Source organism: Vombatus ursinus, unplaced genomic scaffold, assembly GCF_900497805.2.
Source record: "Vombatus ursinus unplaced genomic scaffold, bare-nosed wombat genome assembly UNPS02007284.1, whole genome shotgun sequence".
NCBI classification, from domain to species: domain Eukaryota; kingdom Metazoa; phylum Chordata; class Mammalia; order Diprotodontia; family Vombatidae; genus Vombatus; species Vombatus ursinus.
The window spans coordinates 17,824,804-17,847,115 of NW_020947062.1; the positions used below are offsets into that span (position 1 = coordinate 17,824,804).

Sequence of the window (22,312 nt, forward strand, 5' to 3'; positions counted from 1 at the left end):
GTATTGCCTTTTTTTTTTTTTTTTGGTTCAAATCCTTGTCTATTTTCTGTAATCAGAATTTTCCATCTTATCTCCTATTGCCCTTACTATCCCTTGTTTGGTTAAGAGCTCTCCGTAAGCCGTGCTTATAAAAGGCATCTCCTTCTATTCTTCTGTAGTTTTTTTTTTTTATGATATAAACTTTGATGTCTAGGCCATGTATCAAATTTGGAGCTTATTGTACAATAGGATGTGAGAATTTTTCCTAGTTTCCCCAGTACTTTTTGTGAAAAAATTAATCCCTACCCAGTAATTTATATTCTTGGGTTTATTGAAAACTGTGCCATTGTGTATGATTGCTTCTGGATTATATGTACCTAATTTATTGCACTGATCAATTTAAAAAATTTTTTTAATGAGTACTAAATAGTTTTGATTAGTATGCTGTCGTTTAAGAGACCCATGTTTGTTGATCTTTCATTCCCACTTTTTTTTCATTATTTCCTTTTAGATTCTTTACCTTTTGTACTTCCAGATAAATTTTATAATAATTTTGTCTAGTTTTACAAAGTGATCCTTTGGTTATTTGGTATGGTACTGCAAATTAATTTGAATGGAATTTATTTTTCTTCATCTACCGAATTTTGTTGGTAACATATAGAAAGACTAGTTTTTTGGGTTTATTATATCCTGTTGCTTTACTAAAGTTGTTTTTCTCCGTAGTTGACTCTATGGATATCTAAGTAAAACATCATACCTGTCAAAGGCAATAGTTTAGTTCTCTCTTTGGCCTATACTTATTCCTTCAGGCTTTTTTTTTCTTATTTCTATAGCTAACATTTCTAGAATTCTATCAAGTAACAGTGATAATACTGGTCATCCTTGCTTTATCCCTTAGTTCAGGGATTGGTAAACTATAGCTTGCAGGCCAAATCTGGCCTAACACCTGTTTTTGTACGACCCACAAGCCAAGAATGGTTTTTACATTTTAAAATACCTAACTTTATTTTAAAATGTATTAACTATTCTTAGTTTATGGGGCATACGGAAAAGCAATCTATTTTAATGCATAAAAACAATTCTTAGTTTGCAGCCAAAACAGAAAAAAACATTAGACTGGATTTGCCCCTTAGGCTTTAACTTTGTCTCAGCTTATTAGAAAGACATTCAGTGTTTCTCCGTTACAAATGATGTTCGAACTCTTGGTTTTAGATAGATACTGTTTACCGTATTAAGGAAAAGGTCCATCTAATCCTTTGTTTTATAGTGTTTTCAAAAAAGGATGTTATATTTTGTCAAAAACTTTTTCTTTATCCATTGATATATTGTGATTGTGATTGTTATTAATATTCTTCATTATGTTTATAGTTTTCCTAATAGTTAACTAACTCTTGATTCCTTATATAAACCTATCCTAATCATGGTAAATCTTTTAAATATGCTGTTTTAGCTTCTTTGTTAAGATTTTATTTAGTATTTTTGCATTGAGATTCATTAGTGACATTAGTCCATAGTTTTCATTCTCTGACTTATCTCTCCTGAGTTTAGGTATCAGTATCAAATTTGATTGATAGAAGGATTCTGGTAGGATGCCATCTTTCCTTCTTTTTTGCAAATAAGTCTTTCAGTCTTTGATAGAATTCACTTGTAAATCCATTTGGTCCTGGGTGTTTTTTTTTCCTTTGGGAGTTTATTTATGATTTGCTCATTTTCCTTTTATGAGAATAAATTATTTAAATAATCTATTTCTTATTCTGATGATCTGGCATTTTATATTTATAAATAATCATACATCTTATTTAGATTATTTAGTGACACAATGATTTCTAATAATCTTTGTTTTTCCTTCATTTGAATTCTTTCTCATTTTTTAAAATACAGACAACTTTTCCTTTTTTTAAATCAGATTGGCTAGCAGTTTATTTTTTAAGCTGTTATTTTTTGCTTATCAATTCAGTAGTTTTTCAGGGTTTTTTCCTTTAATTTTTAGATTTTTCTGGGTTGAATTGTGACTTTTTGATTTGTTGCCGTTTGTTCTTAGTTGCATACTGTATTCATTCTTCAATCTGTTTTACCTCCCTTTTTGTTGATAAGTGTTTTAATTTTAAAAGATTAGTAATTGCTTTGGTTGCACCCCAAAAGTTTTGGTATATCATCTCATCATTTTCTTTGAAATTATATAATGTTACTAATTTGCTTTTTTGGCCTACTGGTTCTTTAGGGTTAAATTATTTAGTTTTAATTAATATTTGAATTCTTTCTTCAAATGCCCTTTATTGATTATAATTTTTGTTGTGTTGTAATTAGTAAGTGATATGTTTAATATTTCTGCTTTTCTCTATACTTGTTTGTGAGATTTTTATACTATCAAACATTGTTGATTTTTGTAAAAGTGGTTTGCATTTTGGTTCCTTGATACTTAAACTCTTTCTGACTACTTGCAGTATTTCTTTCTCAAAACCTCTAGATTTTGGTCGTGACATTACAATGTGTTTTCATTTTGGGGTTTCTTTCAGGATGTTATAGGTGGATTCTTTTTTTTTTGGTTGGGCAATGGGGTTAAGTGACTTGCCCAGGGTCACGCAGCTAGTAAGTCTTATGTGTCTGAGGCCAGATTTGAACTCAGCTCCTCCTGAATCCAGGGCTGGTGCTCTATCTACTGCGCCACCTAGCTACCTTATAGGTGGGTTCTTTCTGTTTTTATTTTGCCCTTTTCCATAAACCTGATAGATTTACGGAATTTTCTTTTATGACTCATTGAAATATGGTGTCTAGGTTTTTTCTTTCGTTATGAGTCTTAAACATGCCAATTGGTTTTTGTTTCGGCTATCTTAGATTTCTTATTGTCTCATTAAGCCTTTGAGTTCTATTAACTACCTTCTGTGTTTGTTTTTTTTAATAGAGTCACTTAACTTTGTAGTACAGCCTGAGTAGGCTGTACTACTGAAACCTTGGAGTCATCCTTAACTCTTCACTCCCCTTTACTTCCCCATAGTCAGTCAGTTTCTAAGTCTTCTACCATCACATCTTCTCTCTCATCTGTCCCCTTCTCTCTATTTAGACTAGTGAAGACCTTATCACCTGTCCCCTAGATTATTGCAGAAGCCTCCTAATTGGTTTCCTTTCCTCAAATCTCTCCTCTCTTCATTTCACACTCTATATAGCTGCCAAATCATTATCTCTAAAAACAGGTTTGACATCATCACTGTCTTGCTCAATAAGTTCCAGTGACAACCTATTATTTCTAGGATTAAATACAGACTATTTTATTTCACATTTAAATACCTTCATAGTCTTGTTCCAGCTTACCTTTTCAAACTTACTACAAATTATTCACCTTTATGTACTCTACAGAACAACCAAAATGACCTTCTTGCTGTCTCTTACAAGTCATCCAACCTCCCATTTTCATTCTTTTGTACAGTCACTTCCCTATGCTTCTATGCCCTCATATTCCCTCCACATCTCTACCTTTTAGAATCCCTAGTTTCCTTCAAGGCTCAGTTCAGTTGGCATCTACTAATACATTACCGCAAAAGCTAGTGCCTTTCCAAGCCCCAAAATTACCTTGTATTTACTGTTTGTTTTTTGTGTTTAATTTTTTCTCTCTTACCCACCCCTGCCTGCCCCCCCCCCCAAAAGGACTTAAGCTCCTTGTGGGCAGGGACTGTTTAGTTTTTGGCTTTTTATCCACAGTGCCTAACATAGTGCTTGGCATATAGTAAATTATTAATAAATACTTGTGGTTGGATTGATTGATTTCTATGAACATAGTATTTACTCATTTGAGCACATTTTTTCCAGATATTTTGAATAGTTTCTTTTTTCCTTTTCCTTTGCTTCTGATACTTCTGTTGTTTCAGTTGCTCTACAGTATTATTAATTGTATTTTTATTGTAACAAAAATCTTGCTCCTTTTAAAATTTCAGTTGATTTTATTTTATCATGGGTTTTAAAACATTGGCCTTCCCTTTGGTGTTTGTTTTTGCTGTAGTGTGTGTGTGTGTGTGTGTGTGTGTGTGTGTGTGTGTGTGTGTGTGTTTATGACTGTTATATGTAACTTCTGGCTCCTTTCTATCTTTTCACTCCACCTTTGTGGATCAGGCTCTGAAATGATTTGTTCGAGTAAAACATGACATCCTCGCTGAAACTGAGCAAGATTTTCATCTAAACATGTTCTGAAAACTTTCAAAGATTTTGTTATTGAATCAAACAAGCAATATAATAATAACTTTTACTGCATTATTCAAACTTGTAGGCTTTATTTAGTAGTGAAATTTGTGTGTATGAATGCAACATAGAACTGCCATTAGTTGTTCATCTCTTCATTAATTGAGGTGGCATATAGTGTCGGTTTGGGTCACATGATGGCTTGATGCTTGCTTTTCTGCTCCTCTGAAGGCTCTCCCTGTCAGCAGTGTTGAATGCCAGTATCCTGCAATTACCAAGAATGCGAGAGAATCAAAGAGGAATATAATTTTTATCCCCCTTTCTTCCTAGATTAGTCTGAATTCTGTACAGATTTGGGTTTTAAAGGGATGCATACACAATTGCCAGGGCATTTTCAGAAGGTAAAATGACAACCTATATCAGATTCTCTTGAAAAAGATGGTAAATGAAACTGTTATGTGTAGTCTCTGATTACTCCACAGTAGCATTTTCAGATGAATTAAATTGATCCTTTCAATAATAATACATTTGAGGAGACAAAAAATTTAAAATTAGACATTGATAACTTTCCTTAAACAATCTTGACTCTACAATGAAAGAAAAGGACCAAATATTGGTTATGACATTGTGAGGGACAGTAAATGAACTTTGTATAAAAATACAGATTTTGCCTTAGGCAGCTGTTCTTCTTCTTCTTCTCTTTTTTTAAGGTTCCCCATCCCCCAGCCTCATCCTGTTGCTAGGATTAAGCATTTTACATTGCAGCATGGAGAGTCTTTTGTTTGAGTTAAATTCAGACTTCTCAGTATGTCACCTGACAGTCTTGTGGTTTGGATGAATATGGTTCATTGCTATTATTAACCTGGGCTGGCAGCCACGCATAACTGGAGTTTTTAGGGATTTCGGAAAGTAGAACTGGTAAGGGGACAAAGATGCTACTAAGGTACAACCTAGCTGTAGAAATAAATTTGACTTTTTTTTTTTTAAAACAGGAAAATCAGCACAGTAAATATAAATATATTTATATAGCAGCCAGGGGGAGAAGAAGAGTTGAAAAAGGCTTCAAGTAGATGGTCAGAGGTTAAAAGGAGAGAATAAATTCCAGGTATGATGACAGTCCATACAAAGAGAGAGAGATGGGAGAGGGAAGGTTGTATGTAAGGAACAGTAAACAATAAAAAATAAAATAAGATAAATAAAAATATAAATGTAAATATTGCTTTTAGTAATAATGATAATAATAACTAATGTTTATAAAGAATATCTATGAATAAGAAGCACTTTATTTTAGTTCTTGATAGATACATGTGAATTTGTATCATTCTGACTGCTGGAAAATGTCTGAAGTAAATTATTTAATGCTAGGGATTTTGATGATATCCTTTCATGAAATGTCAACCTAAATTATGCTGGTGTTGAATTTATTTTGTGTGGATTTTAATACACTTGAGTATTCAGGACCTATCCCTTACTATGTTTCTAAGTTTAGTATAATTTTTTACTTTCAGCATATGTATATACATAGTATATATATTTAGAAAGAATCCTTCTGAAACAAAATAGATATATTTTCTAAAGATATGATATGATTTTATTGTTCTTAATTATAATATGAATAACCTGTACATATCTGAGATTATTTTGAGTTGTCTAACCCATATACCTTATATGTAAGGAAAATTAAGCCCAGAGAAAGCAAGTAACTTGACCAAGTGGACACAGATAGTAATAGCTAAGATTTGAATTTGGGTCCTCTGGCTCCAAATCTAGTGTTGCTTCTACTCTACCATATTTATTAGTCTCAGACTTAAAATCTTTAAGTAGCAACTTCATAAGGTAAGGAGGAAGAAAAGCAAAATAGAACATGTGCTGAATGCTCCACATAACTATAAAAGTGATTTTGCTAAAGCAAAATCCTTATCACTTTATCACTTTCCTACTAAATAAACTCTACTAGCTCCTTATTTACCAATAGGATCAAATCCAAACTCGTCTCTGACATTTTAAAGCCTATGACAACTTAACTCTAGACTTACCTTTCCAGCTTTATAGTATGTTACTCCCCCTTCATGTGTTCTACAGTCTAGCCAAACTGTCCTGTTTACTGTTCCTTACATATAACTTTTCCTCTCCCATCTCTGTCTCTTTGTATGGATTGTCATCATACCTGGAATTTATTCTCTCTTTTTAACCTCTGACAATCTACTTGAAGCCTTTTTTGATTCTTCTTCTTCCCCTGGCTGTTAGTGCTTCTGTTGTCCTCCCTCCTCAATTATCTTATATTTATTTTGTATGTACTTACATATATGTTTCTCCCTCAATAGAATATAATTTCTTTGAAGGCAGAGACTTTCATTTCTATATTTGTATCCCTAGTGCCTAGCATAGCACCTGTATATAGTAGGCCTTGATAAATGTTTATTGATTGATGAATTAATTCTGAATTATAATGATTAAAGAATAAGGGTGTAATTGAAATGATATGCTTGAAAAGAAATCAAGAAGTATTTATATTTATTAAGTGCCTACCTTGTGCCAGGCACTGTGCTACATGCTCAGCATTCAGATACAGAGAATGAAATAATCCTATTTCTAAGGAATTTACATTCTAATGAGGAAGACAAGTATGCGTAAGTGTGTATCTATCAATCTATATGGCATAAATATAAGGGGAATAAATGCAGATATACACAAAATAGCTAAAATACAAGGTAGTTTGAGAAGGAGAAGACTAGCAGTTAGGGAATCAGGAAAGCCTTCATGTAGAAAATGGCTCTTGAGCTTCATCTTAAAGCAGACCTGCACAAGTTGGCTGTAGGTAGGGGTCAAAATTAAAATAGGCTAGACTTCTTCAGGTTGCAGATAGGTTAGAATAGAAACTGACTGATGACAGTTGGTTGCCACGGTTCACGTGACAAACAGGAGAGTGCGCAGGGGCAACCCTACATTTTTTGCAGACTGCCCGAAATCGTTTGGTGGGCTGCACGTGGCCCATGGGCCATATGTGGCGCAGACCTGTCTTAAAGGAAGAGATTCTATGAGGTATGGAAAAGGAGGGAGAATATTCCAGACATGTGGTATGGCCAGTGCAAAGGTATATAGATAGGGAGATAGAGAACCATGTGTAATCAATGAGGTGAGAGATGGAATGTCATTTATGAGGAATAGAGAGACCAATTTGACTGGTTCACAGAATGTGGGAGGGTTATGTAATGTCTAGTCAGGCTGGAAAGATAGATTGGGACTTAGTTGTATAGGAATTCACCCACTAAACAAAAGAATTTGTATTTTATTCTAGAGGCAATAAGAAGCCACTGGAATTTATCGTAGGGAATTGACATGGTCCAATTTTCACTTTAGGATGATCACTTTGGCAGCTGAGTTGAGAACAGATGGAATGGGGAGAGACTTGAGGTAGGGAAACAAATTGGAAAGCTATTGCAATAATCTAGGTGAGAGGTATTCAGCACCTGGACACAGATGGTATCTGTGTCAGAAGAAAGGAGTTTGACATGAGAGATCCTGTGAAAGTAGAAATGGCAACTGATTAAATGAGGTCAAAGGAGAGTGAGGAATAGAAGATAATACTAAGATTATGAACTGAGAGTCTGGAAGAATGGTGGTACCTTTGAAAGAAAAAGAACATTTTAGAAAAGGGGTAGTTTTTTGGGGGGGAAAGATAATAAGTTCAATTTTGGACATATTGAACTTGATATTTCTCCAGGACTTTCAGTTTGAAATATCCAATAGGCAGTTGGTGATACGGGACTGACACCTTGTAGGAGAAAGAGTTTTCTGAGACATATGCTTAAGCTAATACTTAAACCCATGGGAAAAGAAAGAAAACTACAGATTATCAAGATTTTTTATCATAATAATTAATGTCTTAAAAATAGTTTAGAGAAAATAACTATCTGTAAAGTACCTTGATAAAAATCAAGATTTTGTGATAGGAGTAAGACTTTAGCTGAAAGAATAGTGTTGTGGAGACCTGCAACTGAAATTATTTCACTTTATTATTGTTCTATTGTTCTATTACAGGTAGGTGAACATTTCCCAGACTCAAAAATACTTATGGGAAAAAGAAACCATGAATTTATAGAGCTATATATAAAATTGAATGCTATACTCCAGATGTTTTCTGACCAGGACAGAGTGAAGTGGGACAGTCACCATCCTTGAATTGAAGGGGGTAGTGCCAAATGAGATCACCTATAGTTATAAGGAGCTCTCTGATAAAATTTCCATAGGGATTTTCCCTTGGCCCCATGTTTTTTAATATTTTAATCAATGACTTGAGTAGTTATTGATAGCAATTTGCCCATGAATTCTTCCAGAGTAAAGATGATAGAATCAGGATCCAAAATGATGGTGGTAGGTTAGAATTAAGGATAGTTATAGAGATAGGAACTGGACTTCTGATTTCATTGGTTTGGGGAATTCCCTAGTAAGGAGACTCCTACCACAATAGACCAGCAACATTGAGTCTTAAAAGAATTGTTTGGAAAAGAGGTATTAAACATGCAGCCCTTAGGCTGCATATGACCCACAGCACTCCAGAGTGCAGCTCAAACCAGATTAAAATATAATTGGGAAATATTTAACAAAATAAGTAATAATATGAGAAAACCTATATAATGTTAATATGTGATTTTCTATGCTTCTGCTTATTGACTCAGTTTTAAAATGTAATATTACCTGTATTTTGTAATTTTTTAAATAATTTTTAAAATTTTGTTAAATATTTCCCATTTAAATTTTAATCTAGTTAACAGCACTACAAGTGTTATGGACTTGGGAGTTTGGTTGACACCTTTGATCTAGGACACTGAGACATTAAGATACCCAGAATCATATAACCAGAATGTGTCAGAAGCAGGATAAACCCAGGTGAAGTGTTCCTGGCTTTTTAAGCTGACTCTCCATCCACTATTCCACACTGCCTCTCAGAATGATAGGCTGAATCTAATTAGGTGAAATTTAATAGAAATAAATGTTAAATCTTAAATTTGGATTCAGAAAGTCAATTTGAATGTTTTCTATGGAGAAGACAATGCTAGATAGAATTTTGTCTACAAAAACCCTGAAGTTTTAGTAGACTAGACTCTCAATAAGTATCAAGAATGCAACACGGTAGCAAAAAAAAAAACAAAAACCAAACAATATAACATTAGGTGCTATTAAGAAATCATATCTGTAACATGAAAAGTGATAATCTAATATTCTGATCTAGTCAGACCACATGTCTAGTATTCTCTTCAATTATGGGCACCACAGTTGACAAGCTGGGAAAAAAATCCAGAGGAGAATATTCTGAGTGTCAGCAAACTAATGCCTGTGGGCCAAATCTGGCTTATTGCCTATTTTTTTATGAGTCACTAAGAATGTCAAAACCATTCTTAGTTCAAGGACCATACAGAAGCAGGCAACAGGCCACATAGTTTGCTGACCTCTCTTCTAGGTAGTGAAGGGCCCACATGAGAATCAGTTGAAGGAAATGGGGCTATTTACCTGGAGAACAGAAGACTTGTGGAATACACAATAACTGTCTTGAAGGGCTATCATGGAAAAGAGAGGAGACTTGTGCTTTATCCCAGGATCAAAAATCATAGATCTAGAGGTGGAGGTGACCTTGGAGGGTACAACTAGGAGCAATGAACAGGTAGAAGTTGCAGAGATTGACTTTGTGATCTTATCAGTGTGGGTACCTTCTCCATTGGAGCAGATTTTGACTCATCTGTATTTAGTCATTCTGTGTGAATCTCATCCATGACTTTTCACAGATCTTTCCAATGTGCTAGAGGTTTTTCTTTCATTCTTTTAGCATTATCAACACTCCCAACTGTACATCTATTGTTCCTTACTTTTATTCTCCTTTTCTAACCATACAAATCTACAGTGACATCTTTTATGCAACTTCACTTATAAAATAACACAATATTCCAGTTGTGTTTTGACATGAAGATAATACAGATGAATAATTCATCTTCTATAATATTCTCTCAGCTTATACTCACCATGCGTCTTTCCATTGACCTTGGGTAACCTGTAGTTTTGACTCTTTTAAGTTCATGGTGCTGTACAGTTTTTAGCCATAAAGTATCACCAGGAAAATTTTGGGTTTTAGTGACAGGAAACCCCTTGGAATTATTGAAAGCAATTTGTAAATTCCTAAAGGTGAACCAGTGCAGCTCTTCTTCCCATTCAACTATTGACCACTCCATTTTCTTTGTCCATTCCTAGTTCAAGCGTGTGTGTGTGTGTGTGTGTGTGTGTGTATCTGTGTGTGTGTCTGTGTGTATGTGTGTCTGTGTGTGTGTAAAGTAAACTAATGGTTAACTCATCTACCTGCTTGCTAGTCATGAGTAATGGTAATGGTGATGATAATAACAGCTGACATTTCCATAGTACCTTAAAGTTTGCCAAAAAAAAAGTGTATGTATATATGTGTGTATGTATGTATGTGTGGTATCTCATTTGATCCTCACAACAGCCCTATGAAATAGGTAATTAAGGATTTTCCCCACATATTATGGATGAGAATACTGAGACTGGGAAAGTTATTCATATTCACACAGCTAGTTCTAAGACTAGATTCCAGGAATGTCGACCCAAAATGTGTATTTTCCACTACATCACAGCTGCCTACCTTTTTGAACAATTAGCATTCTAAACATTACTAATACTAAAATCTTCAGTATATGACTACTTCAATGAATTCATGATTTCATCAGTTTAGATACTCTGTGTGACAGATAGAGATGCTTCATTTTAATAGACAGTCTTTGAGATGCTGTGACTGATTGAAATATTGGTCACCCTATGACCAATATGGTCATGAGGCTTTCTTAGATACCAATCATGTAATTTGTTACCTGGCTCAAACTTGAAGGTTGTTGAATCTGCCACAGCATATGTGTTTTGCTAGCATAAGATTTGAAAACTCAAAGTCATAACAAACAGCATGGTATACTGCATATAAGACCAGATTTTGAGTCATTAAGACCTGAATTCAAGTCTTGTCTCTAACACAATTCCCTATTTTCATCAAATTGACAAAGATGACAATAAAAACAGTCAATGTTAGAAGGACTGTGGGAGGACAAATGCACTAATACACCATTAGTGGAATTGTGAATTGATCTAGTCATTCTGAAAATCATTTTAGAATTATTCAAAAAAGTCAATAAAATGGTTACACTCCTTACCCAGCAATCCCAAATGAGCAATCCCAAATTAGTCCCAAAGACATCAGTGACAGAACAGTCTTATCTATAACAAAATAGTCATAATATCACTCTTTGTGGTGGCAAAAACAAAACAAAACAAACAAAAAACCCTGGGAAAAAAAACAGGTGCCTATCCATTGGGCTGAATAAATTATAACATGAACATTAACGTTATAAACCATTACTGCACCAAAAGAAGAGACAAAGAGAAGAAATTCAGGGAATTAGAAAGATTTGTGTGAAATGATATAGACTGAAGAAAGCAGAAATGAAAACAACATATGCAGTGATATAAATGATAATGATTTAATTTTTTTTTTAACAACCAACTCAGATGAATTTTAATGCACAATCTTGATTCTGAAAAACTGATTAGGAAACATCTTTCTGCTCTGGTAGGAAGACAAGTATTAGTGTTGTAGAATGTGGTATACACTTCGTACTCTTTTGCAATGTTGGCTGGCTTTGCTTAAATGTTCTTTGTTACAATGCTGGGGGTGGGGGAGGGTTAAGGGAAAATCACTCTGATGTAAAAAACAAAAGACAACAGCAATAGAACTTTTTTGAAAAACCAACCCATGGTCACCTTCATTCCACAGTAAGGTACTGAAGTAGAACTTTAGTAGAGTCAAACAGAAATGTGACACTTTGTACAAACAACAAAATAAGATATGCTGCCTTGTAGACTTAAAGTCAAAATGAAGGACAAGATGCTATATAATAAACTGTCAATTTTTAATAATTTAATTTTATTGCTTTTGGCTGCTGAGGTATAACAACCATTTAGAAAGTGTAGGATAGAGCAATTCAGCAATGTGTAGGTGTGTGGGGGGGGGGGTGTGTATTTTTTTTTTGGAAGAGACTTGAAATTCCTTGAACATAGATTGAGTTTATGTGTGGTGCTGATAGTCAAACTGATAAAGATGGAAGAGCCCATTTAGGTGGTGTTTGCCAGAATATCTCATAATGAAAGAATAGAGGGATGACTGCTCAGTGAATACAAGGTTGGTTGTTTTATCAAAACCATTATTGGAGGTAGAAATTGAGGCAGAATTATAAAGGTAAAATAAGGGGAAAAATGCCATCAGGTATTTATAGATTTTCAAACTGACTACCTTTATGCTTCTAAAAAATAACCAAAGTTCAACTTAGTTCCAAAGTGTATTTCCTTCTTCTGCACAATGACACATATGATGAGAATTTTATGTGGTCTTTTAAAGCACACAGTGCTGATCAGGCTTGTGGAGGAGGTGTCTGTTCCAGCATGGTTGTTTCTATTAACGTTCTCAGAAAGTGTTGACATGAAAAACATGCAGAATAGATAAGCTGGAATAAACTATAAATATAATTTACAGAGGCTTAAAAATAGTTATAAGTGATTCATTATCATACAGTTTCCGTAACTATAGTTAAATTTGAAAATAATTCAACCTTCAGATAATTTTACTATACTCTGAAACAAATATTTTGCTTTTTTTGTTATGTTGTTTATATTACAGAATTGTTTAATGTAATTGTTTCTCTTTTGTTAGGCGGCCTTATCCATGGGCACTTTAATATCCAAGTTGTCAGCCCTTCTAACACTCTGTTCTCACAGTTAACTTGAATTCATCAAGTTCTGTGACTGTACTATCTAGGTGGATGGTAACACTATAGACATCATTATTATTCAGAACTATTCTCTTTATGAGATCTTAACATCTAAAATGCCCCTTTCTGACTATAATCCCTTTTCTCCTGCATTTCTTATTCACTCATTCCTCCCAAATAGCATCCTAATCATGAACTTCATTCCTTAAGTCTTTTCCCAAACCATGACTCACTTTTCTTCATGCCTAATCTTTACTTAATGGTCAGTCATTTTAATAATGTTCTCTCCTTCATCCTTAAATTTCCTCATTTCTCTTATTTATTTGAGTCTCAAGGGGAATCATCAGAGGATAAAATTATCATCCCTTTCCTTTGATAACCTGCCGCCTATGCCTTAAACCTTATCTCCTCCTTTGTCTGTTGATTATCTCTACTTTCATCTTTAGTCTTTCCCTCTTTACTTTTTCCTTTCCCTGGGCCTACAGATATACTCAGATCTCTCCTATCCTACACATAGACACAGACAGGCACACACACACATGTACATACACATCTTTTGTTTTTCCTAATACCGTTTCAGATCATTATTCTATGAGACCATGGGTGAGTGACTGAGTTGGATTAAGGATGTGGAACATGGTAGTTGAGGAATTTAATGAACTAAGAAACCAGGGGGTTTGAGATAAAATATATAAACTGCTTTCAGCCCTGAAAAGCACTATTTAAATGTTATTAGTTGTTATTATTTGAGGATATGAGACAAAGAGATCAACCTAAAGGCTATTGCAATAGTCCAGATTAAGGTGATATGAGCCCTTTTCCTTTCTTCTTTTTTTTGATACTCATCTGTGGTGACCTCATCATCTCACAAATCTATATTTATCATCTCTATGCTAATGACTCCATAGGGTATGTTTCCAGCTCTAGTATCTCTCCTGAGCTCTAGTCTTACTTCGCTATTTACTGTACATTTCAAATGAGGTATCCTGTAGGCACATGGGACATGACATTTAGGTGGTGGTTCAGTGGATAGAATGCTAGGCCTGAAGTTAGGAAGTCCTAAGTTCAAATTCAGCCTCAGACACTTAGTTGCTATGTGACCCTGGGCAAGTCACTTAATCTCAGTTTGCCTTAATCCTTTTAAGAAGGAAATGGCAAACTACTCCAGTATCTTTGCCAAGAAAACCCCATGGACAGCATTGGCATGCTGTGGTCCATGAGGTCATGAAGAGTTGGACACAGCTGTACACTAATATAGGCATTTCAAACTCAACTTGTCTAAAACTGAACTAATTATCTAAACTAGGGACAGGAGTTTTTACTTTTTTTGTGTGTCATGGACGTCTTTGGAAGTCTGATGAAGTCTGTGGACCATTTCTCAGAATATTATTTTGAAATACATAAAATAAAAAATAATTACAGAGGAGATTAATTATGTTGAAATAGTTATCAAAAATGTTTTAAACAAGTTAATGGCTCCCAAGTTAAGATCCTCTGAACTAGATTTTGGAGAGTAGGTGGTATAAATTCAATAGGTTGTATAGGTATAAGTGACAAGATTTGACATTCTTATTTAATATGGGAAATGAAGAGAACCAGAAGTGACAATGAAGTTGTCAATATCAGGGACTAGAAGGATGATGATGCCTTTAATATGGCAGTTTAGAGAATGTAGATGTTTTGTGAGGAAATGATAAGTTTTGTTTTGGATTCTTAAGTTTGAGATACTTACAGAATATGCAGGTGGAAATAATTAGAAGGCAGTTGGTGATAAGGGACTAGAGCTCAAAGGAGAGAAATTATGGCTAGATAACTAGATTTGGGAGGTATTTGAATAATGCTGATGAGCTGATAAGATCACTGAAAGTATTACAGAGAAAAGAAGAAAAAAGGTCTGGGACAACAGAGCCTTTGGGAGGGGATTTATGGAGAAGATACAGATGGTAATCCAGCAAAGGAAACAGAGAAGTATCCAGTCCAACAGATAGGTGGACAACCATGAGAAAGTAGCATCACGAAAGCTGAGGGAGATAAGAGTCTCTAGGAGAAGAGCATCACAAGTTGCAGGGAGAGGTCAAGGGTGAAGACTGAGAAAAGATTTCATATTTAGCACTTAAGGGATTGATAGTGGTAAGAGACAGTCCACTATGAGTGATTATTGTGGAGTGAAGGTGTAGGTTGTAGAAGTTGAGGAGTTTGACAGACCAAGAAGTAAGGGTATTTTAAGTTACATCAATAAAATAAATTGAAGTTTTAAAGTACAAAGAGCAGGGTTTGGGGAGAGACTAGTTGTCATATTCTGAGTTTCTTGAAATAAGGGGGAGAATGACCTGGAGCTGGTAGATAATTGACATCAGAATCTGGATAGAATGTTATATATAAACTGAGCGAACTTCAAAGAAAGAGAGATCACTGTGTGGAGGATGTTGGATAAAGAACTGAAATTGTGCCCAATTGCCCCTCCTGGCCCCGTGTCAACAGGTTATGAAAGAATAATCTAGTATTGAAGGAGAATGGTAACAGATGCAGTTTTCAGGGAAGAACCAAGTTTCTGTGACTTCAAAGATGGTTGTCAGCATAAAACTCTGTTTGAGGCTGGCCAGATATAGAGGGTTGAGGTGAGGTTTCATTTACTCTTCATCCAATAGCCAGGTTTGCTCTGTCAAGACCAAGGAAAGATCCAGAGCTTATTAATTCCACCCAAACTTGAGAAGCCAGCATCTTTGGAGGTCCAGTTGTAAGTTATATAGAAAACATCATTTATAACATATATGATGATAAAATGTAGAAGATACATCATGAAGCAGGAGTGAAGTATTGCTATACTGGACAACCCAAGTCCTATACAAGTATCCATGAAGCAGTAAAATGGCCTCCAGACCATTGTGTAGATATTTTAAGGAAAATTTATGGAAAGACATGAGCAAGAATTGTATAGGATGAAAAGGCATGTATCCTTTACAAACCTGGGAGGAACATTGGAGATAGTCACATTTTACTAACCTTCTCTATTATCTTTGGACCTCAGTGACTGTTCTATGTTTTTCAGTCAATCCCACAATTGATTTTTTTAAAAATTTTACTCTCTATAAAGCAGCAATCATCAAAACTACTTGGTACTGGCTAAGAAATAGAGTGGTGGATCAGTGGAATAGGTTAGGTACAAAAGACACAAGAGTCAATGACTATAGCAATCTGCTATTTGATAAATCCAGAGACTCCAGCTTCTGGGATAAGAGCTCACTATTTAACAAAAACTGCTGGGAAAACTGGAGAATAGTATGGCAGAAATTAGGCATAGACCAACATCTTACACCCTATCCCAAGATCAAGTCAAAATGGGTACATGATTTAGATATAAAGGCTGATACTATAAGCAAACCAGGAGATCAAGGGATACTTTACCTATCAAATCTATGGAGAAGGGAAGAATTTATGACCAAACAAGAGATAGAAAACATTATGAAATGCAAAGTGGATGATTTTGATTACATTAAATTGAAAAGTTTTTGCACAAACAAAGCCAATGCAACCAAGATTAGGAGGAAAGCCAAAAACTGGGAAAGAAGTTTTACAACCAGTGTCTCTGATAAAGGTCTCATTTCTAAAGTATATAAAGAACTAAGTCAAATTTATAAGAATACAATTCATTCCCCAAATGACAAATGATTAAAGGATATGAACAAGCAGTTTTCAGAGGAAGAAATTAAAGCTGTCTGTAGTCATATGAAAAATGTTTTATATCACTATTGATTAGAGAAATTCAAATCAAAACAACTCTGAGGTATTCCTTCACACCTATCAGATTGGCTAATGTGACAGAACAGGAAAATGATAAATGTTGGAGAAGATGTAGGAAAAATTGAAACACCAATACATTGTTGGTAGAGTTGTGAACTGATCCAACCATTCAGGAGAGGAATTTGAAACTATGACCAAAGGGCTATAAAACTGCATATCCTTTCACCCTGCAATACCACTTTTAGGGCTGTATCCCAAAGAGATCATAAAAATGGAAAAGGACCCACATATACAAAATTATTTATAGTATCTTTTTTTGTGATGGCCAGGAATTGGAAATTGAGGGGATGCCCATCAATTGGGGAATGGCTGAACAAGTTATGGTATGTGAATGTAATGGAATACTATTGTGCTATAAGAAATGATGAGCAAACTGACTTCAGAAAAACCTGTAAAGACTTATATGAACTGATGCTGAGTGAAATGAGCAGAACCAGGAGAACATTGTATGCAGTAAAAACCACATTTTGTGATGACTGGCTTTGATAGACTTAGCTGTTCTCAGCAATACAAGGATCTAAGACAACTCCACAAAACTCATGATGGAAAATGCTGTCCACATCCAGAGAAAGAACTATGGAGTCTGAATGTGGATGGAAGCATATTGTTTGCTCTCCTTTTCTTTTGTTGTTTTGTTTTGTTCTTTTTCATGGTTCATCCCATTAGTTCTAATTCTTCTTTACATCATGACTAATGTGAAAATATGTTTAATATGAATGCATAAGTAGAACCTATATGAGATTGTATACCATCTTGGGAAGGGGGAAGGATAAAGGGGAGGAAATTTAAAACTCAAAATCTTATGGAAGTGAATGTTGAAAACTAAAAATGAATAAATTAATTAAAAAAAATAACAGCTCTCCAGACTGTCAGCAAGTCTCAGCTGCCTTTTCACCCTGGAAATTCCCTCAGTGCCTGGGGCCTCAACCCTAAAACATCCTTTGAACTCTGGTAGCCTCCTTCTCCCATTGTTCAGTTCTTCCCAGAACCTGTTTGAGGAAGAGCAGGACAATTATCTTTCTTTCAAAATTAGAAAGCATTCCAGAAAAAATTAGACTCAAACCAACACTTTACACAGTTTTCCACAATAAATTCTAAGTGGATATGTAATCTTAATATTAAAGATCATGCTATTCAAAAATAGAAGAGGAACAGATCATATACCTTTCATTGCTATGGGCAAGAGATAGTCTTTTTTGTTTGTTTTTTAAATTAAATTTTATTTCTTTTATCAGCAAAAATTCACTGTCTCTCCCTCCCTGCCTACCTCCTTTCCACTAGCTCAGTTGAGAATGAAAGAAAAACAAAACCCTGTTATACACATGTACAACTGAGCAAAAACAAAACAAAACAAAAAAATAAAATTCTGTTATGGACATATATCTCATTTTGCATCTCTCTATTATTGTATTGTTGTTTAGTCATTTTTCAGTCATGTCCAACCCTTTGCAATCCCATTTGGGGTTCTTGGCAGAGAAGCTGGTGTGGTTTGCCATTTCCTTCTCCAGCTCATTTTATAAATGAGGAACTGAGACAACCGGGAATAAGTGACTTACCTAGGTGTCTGAAGCTGGATTTGAACTCAGGAAGATAAGTGTTCCTGACTCCAGGCCCAGCACTTTATCCATTGCGCCACCTAGCTGCCCTCTATCAGTAGGTTCTGTTGCATGCTTAATACACTACAGTATAGTATAAACATAACTTTTATATTGCACTAGAAAACAAAAAATTTCGTGTGACTTTATTGAAACATTTGCTTCATTGTGGTGGTCTGGAATTGACCCCACAATATCTCTGAGGTATACCTGTATTTGGATTCCCTCTATGAACTCTGATAATGATAGAAATCAGAGGGGGTACATGTATCATCTTCCCATATTTGAATGTAAGCAGTTTATCCTTATTTGGTCCTTTATGTTTGTTCTCGTGTTTACCTTTTTATATTTCTCTTCACTCCTGTGTTCATACTTTAGAGTTTCTACATAGCTTTGGTCTTTTCATCAGGAATTATTGGAAGTCTTTTTCATTAAAGGTTGGGTTCCCCCCACCCCTACCCCACCTCTGCAGCATGATACTCGGGCTTGCTGGGTAAGTTTTTTTTGGCTGTAAGCCCATGTACTTTGACTTCTGGAATATTATATTCCAATTTCTCTACCCCTTTATAGGTGCTGCTAAATCATATGTATTCCTGACTGTGGTTCCCTGGTTCTTGAATTCTTTTTTTTCTGGCTGTTTGCAATATTTTTTCTAAGATCTGGAAACTCTGAATTTTGGATATCATATTCCTCAGGCTTTTCATTTTGGAGTTTCTTTTAGGAGAAAAGTGACAGATTCTTAGTATTTGTACTTTGTTCTTTGGTTCTAAGAGATTTGGGCAGATTTTCTTTTAAGATTTCTTTAGTTATGACATGCAGATAATCCAATGATTCTTAAATTTTTCCTCCTTTATCCATTTTGTAGGTCAGTTTTTGCTTTGTGATATCTTACATTTTCTCCTTTTTTTTTTTTTAGTCTTTTTTTACTTTGTTCTAATACTTTTTGTAGTATCATAGAGCCATTTGCTTCTATTTGATTCATTCGAAAAATTTCAGGAAATTTGTTGTTTGGACAGTGTTTTGTAACCCCTAGTGCCAAGCTGTTAATCCCCTTTCCAATTATTTCTTCCACATCTCTTGTCTCTTTTCAATTTTTTTTCCTCTTATGCTCTTATTTCACACGTAAATACATTTTTAAATTCTTACTTCATCTCTTTTAGGAATTCTAGTTGGATTTGTGTCCATGTTGTGTTTTTCTTTCAGGCTTTGCTTATAAATATTTTATAGTCATTCTCTTCTTCTGAGTTTGTGGGTTGAGTGTCCCTCTCACTTTAATAGCTTTCTACAGAGGGTGATTCACAGATGTGGTACATTGTACATATATTTAGACTTTTTTTGATGTATTGTTTAGTTTTTCTGATTTTTTTTCCCTTAAAAAGTATTTGTTTATGGGATGGCTCTCTGGAAGGGGTTAGGTGAAATTGAGTGATTGAATTTTGATGATTTTAAAAAATCTAAAGATATCAATAAAAATTATATCTAAAAAAAAAGAGAAGCAGGACAGTTTTGAAAGGCACATGTTACATTTATTATATAATTACCAAAACAAGCTCTACATAATAGCAGTGCTTTGTTTCATGTACAGTCCTCTTTTTCCTATCTGTCTACTTTGTGCAAATGCTAATTTGATATTTAAGTTCAGAGTTAACATTTTAAAAAGAAATAGATTTGATTTTATTAATGGAAAAGATATTAAAGAAGCACTATTTCTTTGTAGCTGTGCTATTCCTTTATATATGATTTATAGCTGAAACCTCTTGTTTTATCTCTCCCTATCAGAATGTAAGCTCCTTGAGTACAGACACTGTGTTACTTTTCTGTTTATACCCCCAGCATTTAAGACAGTGTTTTATACATATTAAGCACTTAAATGTTTTTTCTTTTGTTTATTCATACTTGTAGTCTGCAAACATGGTCCCCCTAAATTATCATTTCTTCCCTAGGCTAAACATCCTCAGTTTCTTCAGTCCTTGATAGACTTACCTGCTGAATTATCAGTATTAATGAATGTTGTTTTAGTGATGCTCCATTATACATTTTGCCCACTGATTATTTAATGATGTTAATTGATTCCTCCTTTGTTGCATTTAGGTTTAAGCTTATGACAGATAACAATAAAAATGGCTAACATTCACATAGCACTTTAAGGTTTGCAAAGTGATTTACAGATGTCTCATTTTATCTTACAACTACTCCAGGAAATAAGGTGTTTTTATTATTCCCATTTTACAGAAGAGAAAACTGTGTCAGGAAGTAGTAGTAGTAGGTGCAGTAGGTGCCTGAGCAGAATTTGAACTCAGGTCCTCCTGCTTTTCATGTAATTGGAAAACAAAATATTTTAAGTTAACTAATGCTTAGCTACTATAGCATCTACCCATAATGTAAAGCTTGTGTACCAACCTGACTACTAATGAAAATGTTATACATGACTGTGTATGTATAACCTATATCAAATTGTTTGTTTTCTTAATGACAGGGGAGGTGAGGAAGGGTGGGAAAGAATTTGGAACTCAAAATTAAAAAACAGAAATGTTAAAAATTGATTTTTCATGTAATTGGAAAACAAAATATTTTAAGTTAAAAAAGTAAAGCTGTGTATGCCAGTATTAAATGTAATCTTGTTAAAACCGTATTACTCTTCAGTTGTGTCATTGAAGAGAGATACTTTTTTAAATAGCCAAAGAATATGGAACATTTGAGTTGGCTAATATAGTGTACATTTAGAAAATAATTATATAGGGTACTTGATAAAATACAAGGCTTAATGGATTTTTGTTTTTCATTGAAGTTGGCCTTTGTCAGAGTTTGATCCAAGCCAGATTCGACTAATTGTGTATCAAGATTGTGAAAGAAGAGGAAGGAATGTCTTGTTCGACTCCAGTACTAAAAGAAAAACTGAGGACATATCTGTGTCGGTGAGCATGTTAACTATTTGATTATTAAATTTAGGATAAATGAATATAAATCATTATTTTTCTTTAGTAATTGAAATGTGGTGGTACCTATACTCTGTATTTAAAATTTGAAATTCTGCATGCCAGAACTTAAAATCAGTGGTAAAACACTTTTGGACATCAAGTTAATGTCTAGTATCAGCACACTAGAATTTAGAATCAGTGGTAAAACACTGTGGGACATTCTTAGTTTGGAAGATTTTCAATTTTAATTAAATTAAACTTTCCAAATTAAAATCATGTCCTCTCCTTTATCTTTCTTTTTTTTTCTTTCCTTTTTTTTTTTTGAGGCAGTTGGGATTAAGTGACTTGCCCAAGGTCACACAGCTAGTAAGTGTCTCAGGCTGGATTTAAACTCAGTTCAGGGATGGTATCTGCTGTGCCACCTAGCTGCCCCTCTCCTTTATCTTTCAAAATTTTTCTCATCTGCAGTCAGTCAGTAAGCATTTATTAAATGCCTTCTATGTGCTAGGCACTGTGATAAGTACTAGGGATGTGAAGAAAAGCAAAAGACAGTCTCCTGCCCTTGAGGAGCTCACAGTCCAATAGGGGAAACAACATAGAAACAAATACATACAGACAGGCTATATATAAACTAAATAGGAAATAGTCAACAGAGGAAAGGCCCTGCCTGGATTTAAGAGGGATTGGGGGGAAACGCTTCCTGTACGAGGTGGGATTTTTGCTGGGACTTGAAAGAAGCCAAGGAAGCCAGGAGGCAGAAATGAGGAGGGAAGAGCATTCCAACCTGAGAAAATACCTGGTGCTGAGTCATGAACAGCCAGAAACCCAGTGTCACTGGATCAAAGATTACAAGGAGGGGGTAGAAAGTGTAAGAAGGCTGCAGGAGGTAGAGAACATCTTTATTTTTTCTTGTTATTATTGGAGCACCAGGTTGTTAGGAAACATATCAAGGATGGTATCATTTGCTGAAGGTTGTCTAGCTGTGTACACAATATAGAATAATAATAGTTATCATTTACATAATGCTTTA

The 22,312-nt window shown here is 34.6% G+C and overlaps 1 protein-coding gene across 3 annotated transcripts in view; it reads left to right on the forward strand.

The window, feature by feature from the left end:
* The window catches only part of FNIP1 (folliculin interacting protein 1), a 142,671-nt gene that overhangs the window by 43,395 nt on the left and 76,964 nt on the right, over window positions 1–22,312 (forward strand). For all 3 annotated transcript variants that reach the window (XM_027849150.1, XM_027849152.1, XM_027849151.1), the window contains exon 2: window positions 21,153–21,279. In XM_027849150.1, coding sequence (XP_027704951.1) covers window positions 21,153–21,279 — 127 coding nt within the window. The remainder of the gene's footprint in view (window positions 1–21,152; window positions 21,280–22,312) is intronic.